Below are 12117 nucleotides of genomic sequence, written 5' to 3' on the forward strand. Positions count from 1 at the left end.
ACGTACAGACAAGAAAGCCAGGACAAACATGTGCAAACAAAGAAAGCAAGACAAACACGTACAGACAAGAAATCCAAGACAAACATGTGCAGACAAAGAAGAAGATTCTTCTACATGTGTGTAAAACACGTACCAAAAGTTTCAGCAAAAAGATAGGATCTAATGAACCCACACCCACACCCACACCCGAACCCGAACCGGAGCCCGACCGGACGGCGGCGGCGTGCGTGCTTCTGTGCGAAGCACCGCGCGTACGGGAAAGGCAACCTTGCACTAGTCTAAGCCTTCCCTCCAAGCACAAAAGTCTAATGACCCAAGGGCCATGCCCTTATAGCCAATTCTATGGTATTTATGTCTAAAACTCTTTAGATTTTAGTCAATGTGGGACTATTGCTTTATCTATTCAAAAGAAAAAACAATTAATGGGCAATAGGTGTAGGGATCAAAACATAGTCCATGGAAAAATTGGTAATTTTAAAGCGTTTTTTCTAACAGGAAAATCTAACCAAGATGTGTTTGTCAGATTTATTACTTCCTACTCTAATGGTGTCTTTTCTCTAACGTGTTGTTGTGCTTTTTTATTCACTCAGTCATCTTCTAGACACCTGCAAATTTGAATCATATGATAACCCATGTTTCTTGATTCAATTCAAGCCTTAAAAACTCATTAATATCTCACCGTTCAGCTGAATTAAATGGCAGCAGTTCATGAAGCTTCCCTACTTTCTTAGTGCAAATTATGTCCATGGTAAAGATTGTACTTCAAATCCAATCAAAACCCCACTTTTAATTCATTACAGATGCTAAAAATACTTCATCATTTCCTCTGTTCATCAATCTAATCGACAACAACAACTCCAGTCTTTAATTTATTTATTTTTCGAAAAAGAGGAAGATCCTCGTACATTTATAGAACCTACTCTTCTCCTCAGGTAGGGAAGAGTATCAGTTACGGTGACATTCCATCTGTAAATATCTAGAAATGTCATAATAGCTTTTAGGTTTTCGTTTGTCCATCTATGTTGGATGGAAAACCTATTACAAAAAACTGAAAGGTTTACGAGATATCTAAGATCATATCTACTAAGTAAAACATAAGCTAAAGCTTTAAAGTTGATATCAAAATAATAGTTTCTCCCAAAGTTGGTGCTTTGTTCATATCTTCTTTCCCTTGCTTTGGCGTACATTTCTATCACCAACAAGAGTATTGGCTTAGAGTCACTTTGGAATATCACATTGTAGCCACTCCATTCTGAAGCCCATTGGAAAGCTGCCTTAGCCCCTACTTCTTCTAACTGTTTTCGTGTGTTACAATTTTCCCACTATCCCCTAGCTTCAATGGTATTGCCTGCATAATCAATCATAGTTAGTCCAATCCCGAGCTTGTTATAGGTTCCGACATAGACAATACCACATTTATCTTAACTGCTATGAAACCCATATCATCTCGCGGTTGACCATTTGTTACAGTGAGAGTATCATCATTCATAGGATTATAGTATAAAGATTGAATAATGTTATAACCAGCTTTATGGACCCATAGAAAATTGTTTATAAATTTTATTATTTTCCTAGCTGTACATGCACTGTTTTGTTTTTTTTTCCTAAATACCATGTTACATCTAGCCTTTCATATATGCCATGTTATGATACTACAAAAAACTTCCCATTTCATTGTACTTACTCCTCTATCTGTTAAGTCAAACCACTCATTTAACCAGTCATGAAAGTTAGTTTTATCATTCAAAACAAAATTCATATCGAAGTTAAGATGCATCCAAACCTGTTTTGCGAAGTTGCATTCCATAAACAAATGAGAAAGAGATTCGTCACCTTCACTACAGAGAGTGCAAGTTGTGTTAATGTCTGGCATAATAGCAGCTATCTTCACACTATTAGGAAGTATGGAATTAGCCGCCTTCCAGATAAACATTTTAACTAACGGTGTTATCTTCATTTTCCAAATCATGTTCCAATCCATGTTGTTACCTCCATTTGAGTTGATGTTGTTATATAAAGATTTAACAGTAAAGTTACCTTTGTCAGTTAAGGACCAGATGGGAGCATCCACTACTCCACTGCCTTTGATAATTAAACTCTTGATGATTTGCATAGTCTGCTCATCAAAACAAATGTTCAATTTTGCACAATCCCAAGTATAATTATCAGTAAAAAGATGACAAACTTTTGTGATCATTTTTGTTCCCATTTCAGGTTTATGAGGAGGATAAGTTAAGTTTGGTATCCACCTATCTTACCAAATATTTATAATTTCCCCATTACCTATCTCCCAAAAGCATTTATCCTTAAGCTGAGAAATACCTACTAATATACCTTTCCATATCCAACTATCATTCTGTTTTGGTGTGGTGTTTATATAAAGTATATCACAATTAGGATAGTACTTGGATTTCAGGATTTTAGCACAAAGAGACTCAGGGTTCTCTTGGAGTCTCCACCCAACCTTAGCTAACATAGCTAAATTAAACTTTCTCATGTTTTGGAAGCCCAATCCTCCATCAACCAAAGAATTACACATAGAATCCCAACTTTTAAGACAAACCCCTTTCTTACCATTTTTATTAAGACCATTTCCATCCTTACCCCACCAGTAATTTCTCTGCAGTTTAGTGATTTCAGTACAAATTTTAACATGAATTCTAAATCAATTCATTTGATAAACACAAGTAGAAGAAGCAACATTTCTTATCATTACAGTTCTCCCCGCATAATTTAGAAGCTCACCTTTCCAACCTTTTAATCGCTTTTTCATTGTCACCACCAATGGTTCAAAACTTTTTATTTTAGAAGTGTTAGTTAATAGGGGAGCTCCTAAGTATCTATCAGTTATAGGTATTAAATTTACATTTAAGATTTGTTGGATACTGGTTATGACATTTGGGTCAATTTTAGGGCTAAAGAAAATACCTGATTTGCTCAAATTTATTAGCTGACCCGAGGCTTCGCCAAAGTCCCTGAATATTTTAACAAGATTATGGCTAGTTTGTTCATTAGCATCACAAAACACAATGCAATCGTCAGCAAATAAAAGATGATTCACAGATGGAGCATTCGTGCCAAGTTTTATACCTCTTATAAAACCTTTGTCTTCCGCATTTAAAATTCTCATTAATGGTAGTCTTTAATGGCATCGCTTGTTTTCACGGCTGGCTTCTCGGCAATACCAAAAATTCTCATTAAAATGAATTCAAAACTACCTAATTCACATCATTTCTCACCATTTAATAAAATTGTTATCATGAGATTGGTTTCTTAAGAATATAATTTAATATTGTAAGAAAAATCGAGGAATAAAAGCCTTAAAGTAAGAAAATTGAAACCCTGTAATTTGTGAAGAATAGAATATCAAAGATAATAATAATGATTACAATGAGAGATATCATTTATAGAAAAAGAGAGTTTAATCGTGCAGATGATGACGATGATATTGAATATCTTGGAGAAATATATATTCTTCTCAAATCCATAGAAGAAGAAGCATCTGAGAATTGAGCGAAAAAGAAACAAGAAATGAATCGAATTTGGATTAGTGTAGGATAGGTTAGTAAGGATGGATGGGTAATTTCAACAACCATAATTGACTTATTCAAAGTTGTTGACCAATTTGGTGTGTCCAAGTGTGAAACTAACGGAAAGGCCAGATTACAAAAAAATTTAGAATCTTGGCTGGTTTATTAATTATATGATAAGAAGCTGGCCAATTTGTTAATTTGCCCGTACTTTTATTGTGTGTATGAAGAAAGCGAGTTTTTTGTTTTTTGTTTTTCATTTCAAAATTACTTTCTCTCCCTTAAATTCTTCATGCAACTTAGCGAAGACATTTCTATGGATTTTAATATCATAATTTAAGCTTAATCATAGATTTGTCAACGGGTAGGGTCAGCAAAAGAGTCTTACACAACTAGCCGATGGCTACAAGAAAAAAAAAACGGAAAATAGATCATTTGTCCAAATATTTTTAAAACATGATTCAAATGGACGAGTAAAAATTAGTATGAGTGAAATGGACACTAAAAAAATAGGAAAGATGAAACTGGATTCATCCTGACTTAAACTTAAAAAATAGTAAGGATGAAACTGGATGCATCCTGATGTAAATTAAAAATAAGAAAAAGTATTTGAAATGGATAGGATGAAACTGTTTATATCCCGACTATTTTTACATTTTTGTCCATTTAAACAGTATCAAAATCTAAATGTCCTTTTCACTCACAAATTATTGATTTTGGTTTTTTAACCATTTTGTGAAAAAAAAAATAGAAGGTAACTGTACCTTGCAACTACACATACCAATGCACTATGCATTAATCACGAGGGGCCATATATATAACTGACCGCAAGATTGTATATTACCGGTATTAGTCAAACTCAACGTGAATTCTGACTTGAAGTAAGAATAGCTTCGGTTCTTTTGAGGGTTTGGTTTTGGATCTTTGGTAAATAAAGTCAGAGTTTTCTATCCATATCAATTATTGTACTGGGAAGAAGATAACTCTTTTTCTTCAAACAACCAAACAAACAAGAAATTTTAGGTATTAGCATTCTATCAAGGAAATGTCGAAGTGGCTAACATTGAGTGTGCCTCGTCACTTTGTTTAGAGCAGCTACAAACCATTTCAACATCTCAACAATCTCCAAACAGCATAATAAATTTTATTTATCATAGTAACAAACAAAGTTGACATAATTCATTCATAACACACAAGATTATATAGCATCCGCTATTCGCCGAACTAATTGCAACACTTAACTTAATACGATCATCCATGGTAGTAATCGGAAATACAAAAACACCCACATATATATATAAGAGACCGATATTTGAAATAACATGTTGACAACTTTAGACCCTATCTTGTTTTCTTAGCAATTAGGAAGTGGTGCGTTGCATGTATTAGCCACTTTCTTAGCGTTTTGAGTATTAACATATTGTCTGAGGTTAGGATCCCTCATATACCCACAAAGACATGGTTTTTGCTCTCTTAACTTATCGCAACAAGCTTGCGATGGCTGAGTACTGGACGACATCATCGCCCCTAGACATGGTGCTAGTTGAATAGCGCTACAAGTTACAGCCACTGAAACTTGGATTTGATTGCTCAAAAGAAGGGTAAGCATGGTTATGACCAGAAGGGAAGTGTATGCTGTCTGTTGGAAAAAATTGGGTTTCACAAAGGATGAATGAATCAGAGAAGAAAGTGTTGCACTCCAAAACTTTCAAGGCTTGTATAAATTTCTTTTAGACAAATATTTCTACCCTCCCAATAACAATTGGCGATTACAACAGGTATGCGAAATATTGCCTTCAGGATACAATGAAAGCCCTGCAACGAAAACTGAATTCAAGGTTTGTACCCCTTGATTCAATCAAGAACACACAAAGAGATTTCTGATTTCTGATGATGCTTTTTGAAACAGAGAAAACAGATTGATTTTTCTTATATGTTTAAACGAAACTGGGAGAAGCTATTTATAAAGGGTTTTGCACCTGTTGGGAATAGGTTTTTATTCGCCAACAGGTTTCTATTCACGAAACGTCGGGTTCCTTCATCAACAGACATCAATGGTGTCTTTTGGATTCGAAATTTTCGAACAGGCTTTTATCGGCCAAATAAAACCGTCAGTTCAAAAAATTCTTCCGGGGGCGTTGCCCCCTTGAAACCCCCACCAGGGGCGGTCTCCCCTGGACCCCCACGACCTGACCTGTCAGGTCGACCACAGCCTGGGGGGCGATGCCCCCCAGGACCCCCCTTTGGTAAGCGGTGTTGAAAATATTCCAACATTCATCTTCTACAAAACAGTGAGAGAGAGAGGAAAGTAGATGGAAGTGACAAAATTAGTTCGGGAGTGTTCGCAATTTATAGGCGCACAAGTAGCACTAATCAAAAGAAGTGCCATATAAATTAATTAATTTAGTGGAAGAGGGAAGTCCCAATTGACATTTGCCGGACCAAAAAGGCTACTATTTTGATCACAAACAAAAGTTGCAAATTAAAGCAAAGGTGCACTCGTTGAACCCACTCATGTCAATGTGCATTATTACTAATGCGATCGACTCATCGTACACTGACATTTATCTCATTGATCGTTACGAATTAGTGTGCAAATTTAAGTATATGTCGGTAGTATTTTAAGTTTTTAACCGTAAAAGATTTTATATCAAAACTTCCGAAAGACAATCTTACTATATGAACGTGGAAAAAGCATTTCCAAAGGTCTCGTATCATTTTTGGGTCCAACGTTTAGAATCCAAGATTTTCGTTTTCATTCATTTTATTTCATTTCATTTTTCACTGTAACCGAGTGCTTAATTATTATGCATCAAATTGCAGCACTTCTGGCTGTCGACACCTAGTACCGGATAGTGCTAGTTATCATTTCTTTGCAATTATAAGTTTCATTAGTGCCGATTACCTTTTCTTCGGTGACACACTCAGTGGAGCATGTTTCTACTATCTGGTTTCCTATTAGATATGGTGATCAGTACGACGTAGTGAGTATATTAATACGTATTAAGATCGGATGATTGTGCATAACATGCATCACTTAAACAGACAGCACAGCAGTCACTCGGGCAAACATAGTAGTACGGTTGTAAATCTCAAATGTTTATTGAAAATAGAGTACATCTTTAAAAATGTCAACAACATGGCTGAGCTATGGAGAAAGCCTTGCAAGTTGCAATTCCGCTGTTAACTTGAAGCTTTGGGACGTGATTGCCGAAAGTGACTGGTTGTATGCTATAAGTTCGTGTAAAGGTTATGTTAGCGCGCCTTGGTATTTTGCAAATGAATATTAACTGAATATTTGAAATACAGAGAAGGCAAAGTTGCGGCAGATGTGCAGCGCACTATATAATATGCTCGCCGGTTTAATAATTAAGACTTAACAAAAAATATCATACTTTAAGTCTTATCCTCTAATTGTGTCATTAATGCACTGGGCACTAGCTAAGCATTGCACCAAACGCACTAAAAGTTGGTTGCACCTACTAGCCCCATATCATATGTAGTTATCGAATAGTGAAAAAAGGAAAGTCGGTCTTTTGATTTGTATGGGATGCCTTGAATCATACGCTTCCATGTGGAGATATATTTTCCGTACTGGGTTCGCATCCAACAGTAGAATTAATCACACACTTGGCCGAGGGACTTCTCAATTTTTATGAGTTGGAGATGCGTGTAATTTCCTACTTGATAAGTTGAAGATACGTGTAATACATATACCAAGTAATTAAAACTGGGTTTCATGGAGAGTGGAGACTCACAAAAATGTGGAATCTCTAGACCAGTCCAAACTTTTTGCATGCCTAGTGCTTGAATTGTGACGAGTGAGTCTAAATAAGACCCAGTCTAAGGTGATTTTTCTTAGAAAGACATCAAATTTGAATCTCAGACAATTGGTTAGTTTCCTGATTTGGTCATCAATGATCTGATAGTTTCGATGGCGACATGACGTGCTTCACAGGTTATGCACCAAATTTATATCCTAAACTCGTAAGCATCCATCTTACTTGAGGTGACCACATATCTGGTCAGGATTATCCAAGTAGGAAGCCCTAAAACTCACACCAACCGAACGGAGAAGGGTTGATGACAACTTGATAATATTGTCTCATGGCCATGAGTACCCTAACGGTGAACTCATGGCTCTTCATTACTTCACTTCAAATGAAATTCTTAAATGTCAGCAACAACTAGAAATCGAGAAATGCTTGCGGGTGCAGCAGCACCCTATTCTAGCTATTGATTTTAGAATACAAATGCCACATTCATCTAAACCAAACGATCTAAACTCTAATCCATTCCATTATAAACTGGAGATTTCTGTCCATATCATTACATACATATAAATAAGTAGACAAACTGGTACTTCAAATTGAATTAAATAACTTCAGAGAGACAAAGTTTTCTGTATCCATGTATAGTACTCTGCAACTGTTGTCTCTGTCAAGAACTAGATCTGAAATACAAATGGGATATAGACTTAAACATATAAAATATGGAAACAAAGAACCATCTGTAATCTTATGTACTATGTGCTTGTAATTTTAGCAACCAAGCATGAATCAGGAGAGCAAACAAATTGGAAAGCGAGATGCAGGTAAAACTACCATGCAATACTGTCCCAAGGAAGGAAGCCGCCGTGACCTCTGGCATTAGTGAACTTATAAACAGCACCAGAAACTGCAACAACGTAATCATGTTCAGCATAACAGTTTTAGTTCCTTGTATCTGCAATTATATTACAGATTGAAGCTGTGAATATCACAGTGTACGGTCCGAGTGGTTGCATGAGAAAGAAACATACCTTCATAACCCTCAGCAACTGGATCCTCGGAAAGTAGAAGAGGCGTATCAAGATCAATGAATCTGCAAAGTTACCAAAATGAGAATATTTCAGAATTTGAGGCCTGGCTATAAGGGATCAGTGGATTAAAAAAGAAAAGAAAAAAAGGAGACATACTTGAAACACCCAAGACCAGCGGCCAGATGACCAGAAAAACCCATGGCAAGTCTAGTCTCAACCATGCCACCAATCATGAGGTCCAGGCCTGATTTCCTTGCAAGCTCAATAATTTCAATAGCCCCTAAAACCCCAATTTTTGCAAGTTTGATGTTTATAACATCAGCTAGGTTTCCTTCGATGATTTTCTCAACATCAACCAAGCTTCGGCAGCTTTCATCTGCAGCAACAGATATCCCATAATTTTGCTTGGCAACCTGAGTCACATGACCTAGACCCTCCCAGTCATCCCTGTGAACTGGTTGCTCAAAGAGAATTGGGGTTACACCCATTTCTGCAACAACGCCACAGTATAGAAATGTTCAACAGTGTCGAAAAATATATATATCCAAATTCAGAGAGAGGGGTAAGAAGAACAACATTTGTGGAGAATATCATGATAGCCATGAAAACTGTTCACAGCAGATGAGGAAAAATGTTTGCACCATAGTTTGATCTAATTACCATGTAACTTATCAAGCACTTTGATGGCTTCAGAGGATGTATATCCCTCATTGGCGTCCAATATAAATGAGCACTCAGGGTGAGCAACCCTTATGGCTTTGAGAACTTCTATGTCTGTATTCAGATTCTTTCCAACTTTAAGCTTCAAGGTGCTGAATCCTTGTTTACGGTACTTTGAAGCCAATTTGGCAGCTTCATCTGGAGAACAAATTGGAATCTGCACATACAAAATTTGTTAAACAATGACCATAAAAGTTGATGAAAAGACAGAACAGAGAACTGTTTTCTAGGAAGACTTGTTTTGATGATAGAGCAGCATTAGTATGTAAGGAAGGAACTAAACTGTTATATCAGTTGTAATGGTGTTTGATGCACCACCAAACAATCTCCATAGCGGTGCACCAATGCTTGTTGCAACTGCATCAATCAATGCCATCTCAAGTCCTGCCCTAACCTTCACACAAGCATACGGCTACATGAGAACTGCAAAATTATTTTACGCATAAGAATACTACAAAATAAGCAAAGCCACTGTTCCTCTCAGTTATTTCAGTAAAACCATGCAAGTTTTAGTGGCTGCATAAGAAATCACCATCCCTCTATTTCTTTCTACTCTTCAGCAATCCAACTTATGAAAGACTAGTTTCACTTATTAATATGGCCGATGGAGGCAGATCCAAGCCAAACCTTTTATGGAATTTAACAATTTACACCAGATACCCGGAACTTTTTGCACACGCATTTAGGACCACAGCAATCTTTTTGCCACTATAATTTAACAATTGCATTAAGAAAATGAACCTTCAGAACAATATCCTTGATAGATTAAGAGAATCAGCGAACCTCAATCTGAACCTCATTTATATTGCATAGGACACACCAACATTCAGTCTCTACCATAGATTTTAGTACAAAAGAGACTAACCATAATTAAAAGGAGAACTGAACATTCCAATAGGTAATGCTAAGGTCTCTAGCTGAAATCAAGAACCACATTGTTTAACCAAATCAAGATATAAATTTAGACCCTAACCCACTTGGGGCACAACAATTAGGCAAATTCTCTTCTCTGAAGGCTCAAACTTTTGAGGATCTCAAATCACTCACAACCCAAACTTCAAATTAAACATGCAAACACAATCAAAGCTGGAAAGTATGCATACTCACAGAAGCAAATTGATGTCCAGGGAGAAGTTGTTGAATTTCATTAAGAAGGAAATTTAGTCTCATTGGCTTACTCAATCTCAGAAACTCACAAACTTCAGCAGCTTTAGCAAGTGCAGTTGATTGATCTTCAGCTGTAACAAAAGGAAGAATAGGCGTTTCACCCCAACCAACACATCCATTATTCAATTCAACCCTTATTGCAACATTCTCAACATTTACAAGCTTTGATGTTGCAATTGTAAATGGAGCAATCAATGGAACATTTAATGGTCTCCCTTCAGCTTTTTGTACATCTATACGAAATGTATCTAACAAACTCTTAAACCCAAGATTCATTTTTGTTTTTGTATTTGTTTCAGGAACTGCTGCTACTGCTGCTGTTGATACGGATGTTGGTTTTTTACCAGTTGCTATAGCTACAATGGGGGTCTTGAAGTTACAAAGATAATGTTTTTTTGAAGGAGAAGAGAGATTGAGTAATGGGTTTGATACAAAAACTGATTTTGATGACATTTTTGGATCTTTCCCTGGATGTTTTTGATTGGGTTTTCGAGTGTTTTGATGTCTCAACGAGAGGGTTTGTGAGAGTGACTATTAGGTGAGTGAGACTGATATATTGAAACTGAATTATTTGATTGTAAATTTAACGTTTTCAGGGTATTTGATTCTGTTTGTTTTGATTAAAGTAAAACTATAAGAATCTGCAAAAATGATTAACAAAAAACTGTTAAGATCTGAAAATACAATTTGACTTGAAGGAAAATGAATTAAGAAATGGTATTATTGTCCTCGGATGGATCGAAGTTTCAAGTGGGGTTATTTCTTTCCTTTTGTTTAGTAATTTGTAGGGTTAGAGCAACCACAGTCATGAGACGGACCAAATACCAAAAGCCAGACTAAAAACCAAAAAAATTTGGTATTTTGGGTGACCCAACCGCAGTGGGATAACACCAAATTTGGTGAAGCGTAACTTACACTAACGCCCGATGCCAGACGTAACTTATACTCACGTCTGTTGATGAAGCGGATTTTTATTATGCGTTTGAATGAAACGGAGGTATAATGCCCGCTTGATTGAGGCGCAGGTATAACTAACGCCGGATATGGGACGGCGATGGAAAGTGCGTCTACTGGGACGGAGATGAAAAGTGCGTATCACTCGTACGGAGATATAAAGTGCGTATGTTTCGGGCGTTAATGGATTATGCGTATGTTTCGGGCGTTAATGGATTATGCGTCTGGGTGAGACGTTTATAGAAGAAGCGTCTGAGTGGAGCGTGCATTTAAGAAGCGTCTGGTTGGGGCGTTTAAAGAAGGAGCGTCTGAGTGGGACGTTTGTAATACCTGCGTATATGTGGGACGTTTGTAATACGTGCGTGTGAGAAGGACGGTTGTAATACGTGCGTCTGAGTGGGACGTCTGTAATACATGCGTCTGAATCAAGCGTTTGTAATACGTGCGTCTGAGTGAGGCGTGCACGGAAAATCCGTCTGGATATAGACGTGATTATCTCTTCTTCTCCTCCTCCTTTTACATAAACAGTTTTTACAGAAGAAAAAAAAAAGACGAAAACATACGAAAAATCTAGGGCAAAACCTAAATCGAATGTGACGGAAATTTGATTGGGTGCGGGGAAACGAGTTCTTGCGAAAGAAACGAGTAATCTTATTCGTTAATTGGGTGCGGGGAAATTTGATTGAAGATTAAAGGTATGATTTGTTTTTGGGTAATTTGTTTTTGGTTGGATTGAAGATTAAAGGTATGATTAATTAGGCTGTTTTTGGGTGGAATGAGTGGATTGCATGTTGATTTCATTAAGCATAACCGTGTTTGTTTGATTTCATTAACCATATAACATGAGGTTACTGTTACTGTTCTTTGTTTGATTATGTTACTGTTACTGTTCTTTGTTTGATTATGTATAGAATGATTTGAGTGATAGAATATGAATAATTTGTT

At 36.7% G+C, this 12117-nt stretch overlaps 1 protein-coding gene and 1 long non-coding RNA gene across 5 annotated transcripts; both read right to left on the minus strand.

The window, feature by feature from the left end:
- Positions 1-896: 896 nt before the first annotated feature.
- Positions 897-3446, minus strand: LOC113273846. The gene is made up of 5 exons (XR_003322634.1): positions 3091-3446; positions 2929-2975; positions 2038-2116; positions 1784-1838; positions 897-1348 (listed from the first exon to the last, which is right to left on the minus strand). It is a non-coding gene; the product is annotated as an uncharacterized LOC113273846 (long non-coding RNA).
- A 4351-nt stretch (positions 3447-7797) lies between these two features.
- On the minus strand, positions 7798-10948 carry LOC113275398 (L-Ala-D/L-amino acid epimerase-like). Of its 4 annotated transcripts, none has more exons than XR_003323567.1 (7): positions 10159-10948; positions 9335-9445; positions 8992-9208; positions 8488-8821; positions 8332-8393; positions 8135-8255; positions 7798-7983 (listed from the first exon to the last, which is right to left on the minus strand). XR_003323567.1 is itself a non-coding variant. In XM_026524888.1 (7 exons), coding segments are annotated over exons 1-7 (1311 nt in total). In that variant the 5' UTR covers positions 10672-10946; the 3' UTR covers positions 7798-7982. The 4 variants fall into 4 exon arrangements, 3 of the variants coding, with proteins under 3 accessions (XP_026380673.1, XP_026380674.1, XP_026380672.1); XM_026524888.1 differs by having other exon boundaries at positions 8135-8207; positions 10159-10946; XM_026524889.1 differs by having other exon boundaries at positions 7798-8255.
- Between the last annotated feature and the right edge of the window lie 1169 nt (positions 10949-12117).

Source organism: Papaver somniferum, chromosome 4, assembly GCF_003573695.1.
Source record: "Papaver somniferum cultivar HN1 chromosome 4, ASM357369v1, whole genome shotgun sequence".
Classification (NCBI taxonomy): domain Eukaryota; kingdom Viridiplantae; phylum Streptophyta; class Magnoliopsida; order Ranunculales; family Papaveraceae; genus Papaver; species Papaver somniferum.

Bases quoted from the DNA above. Each gene is read 5' to 3' on its own strand.
- LOC113275398 (XM_026524887.1), bottom strand. From the start codon at position 10,671: ATGTCATCAAAATCAGTTTTTGTATCAAACCCATTACTCAATCTCTCT. The intron at 9,209-9,334 runs GTTTAGTTCCTT...TTGTATGTGCAG, and splicing joins CCATTACAACTGATATAACA to ATTCCAATTTGTTCTCCAGA. The intron at 8,394-8,487 runs GTATGTCTCCTT...GTAACTTTGCAG, and splicing joins GCTGGTCTTGGGTGTTTCAA to ATTCATTGATCTTGATACGC.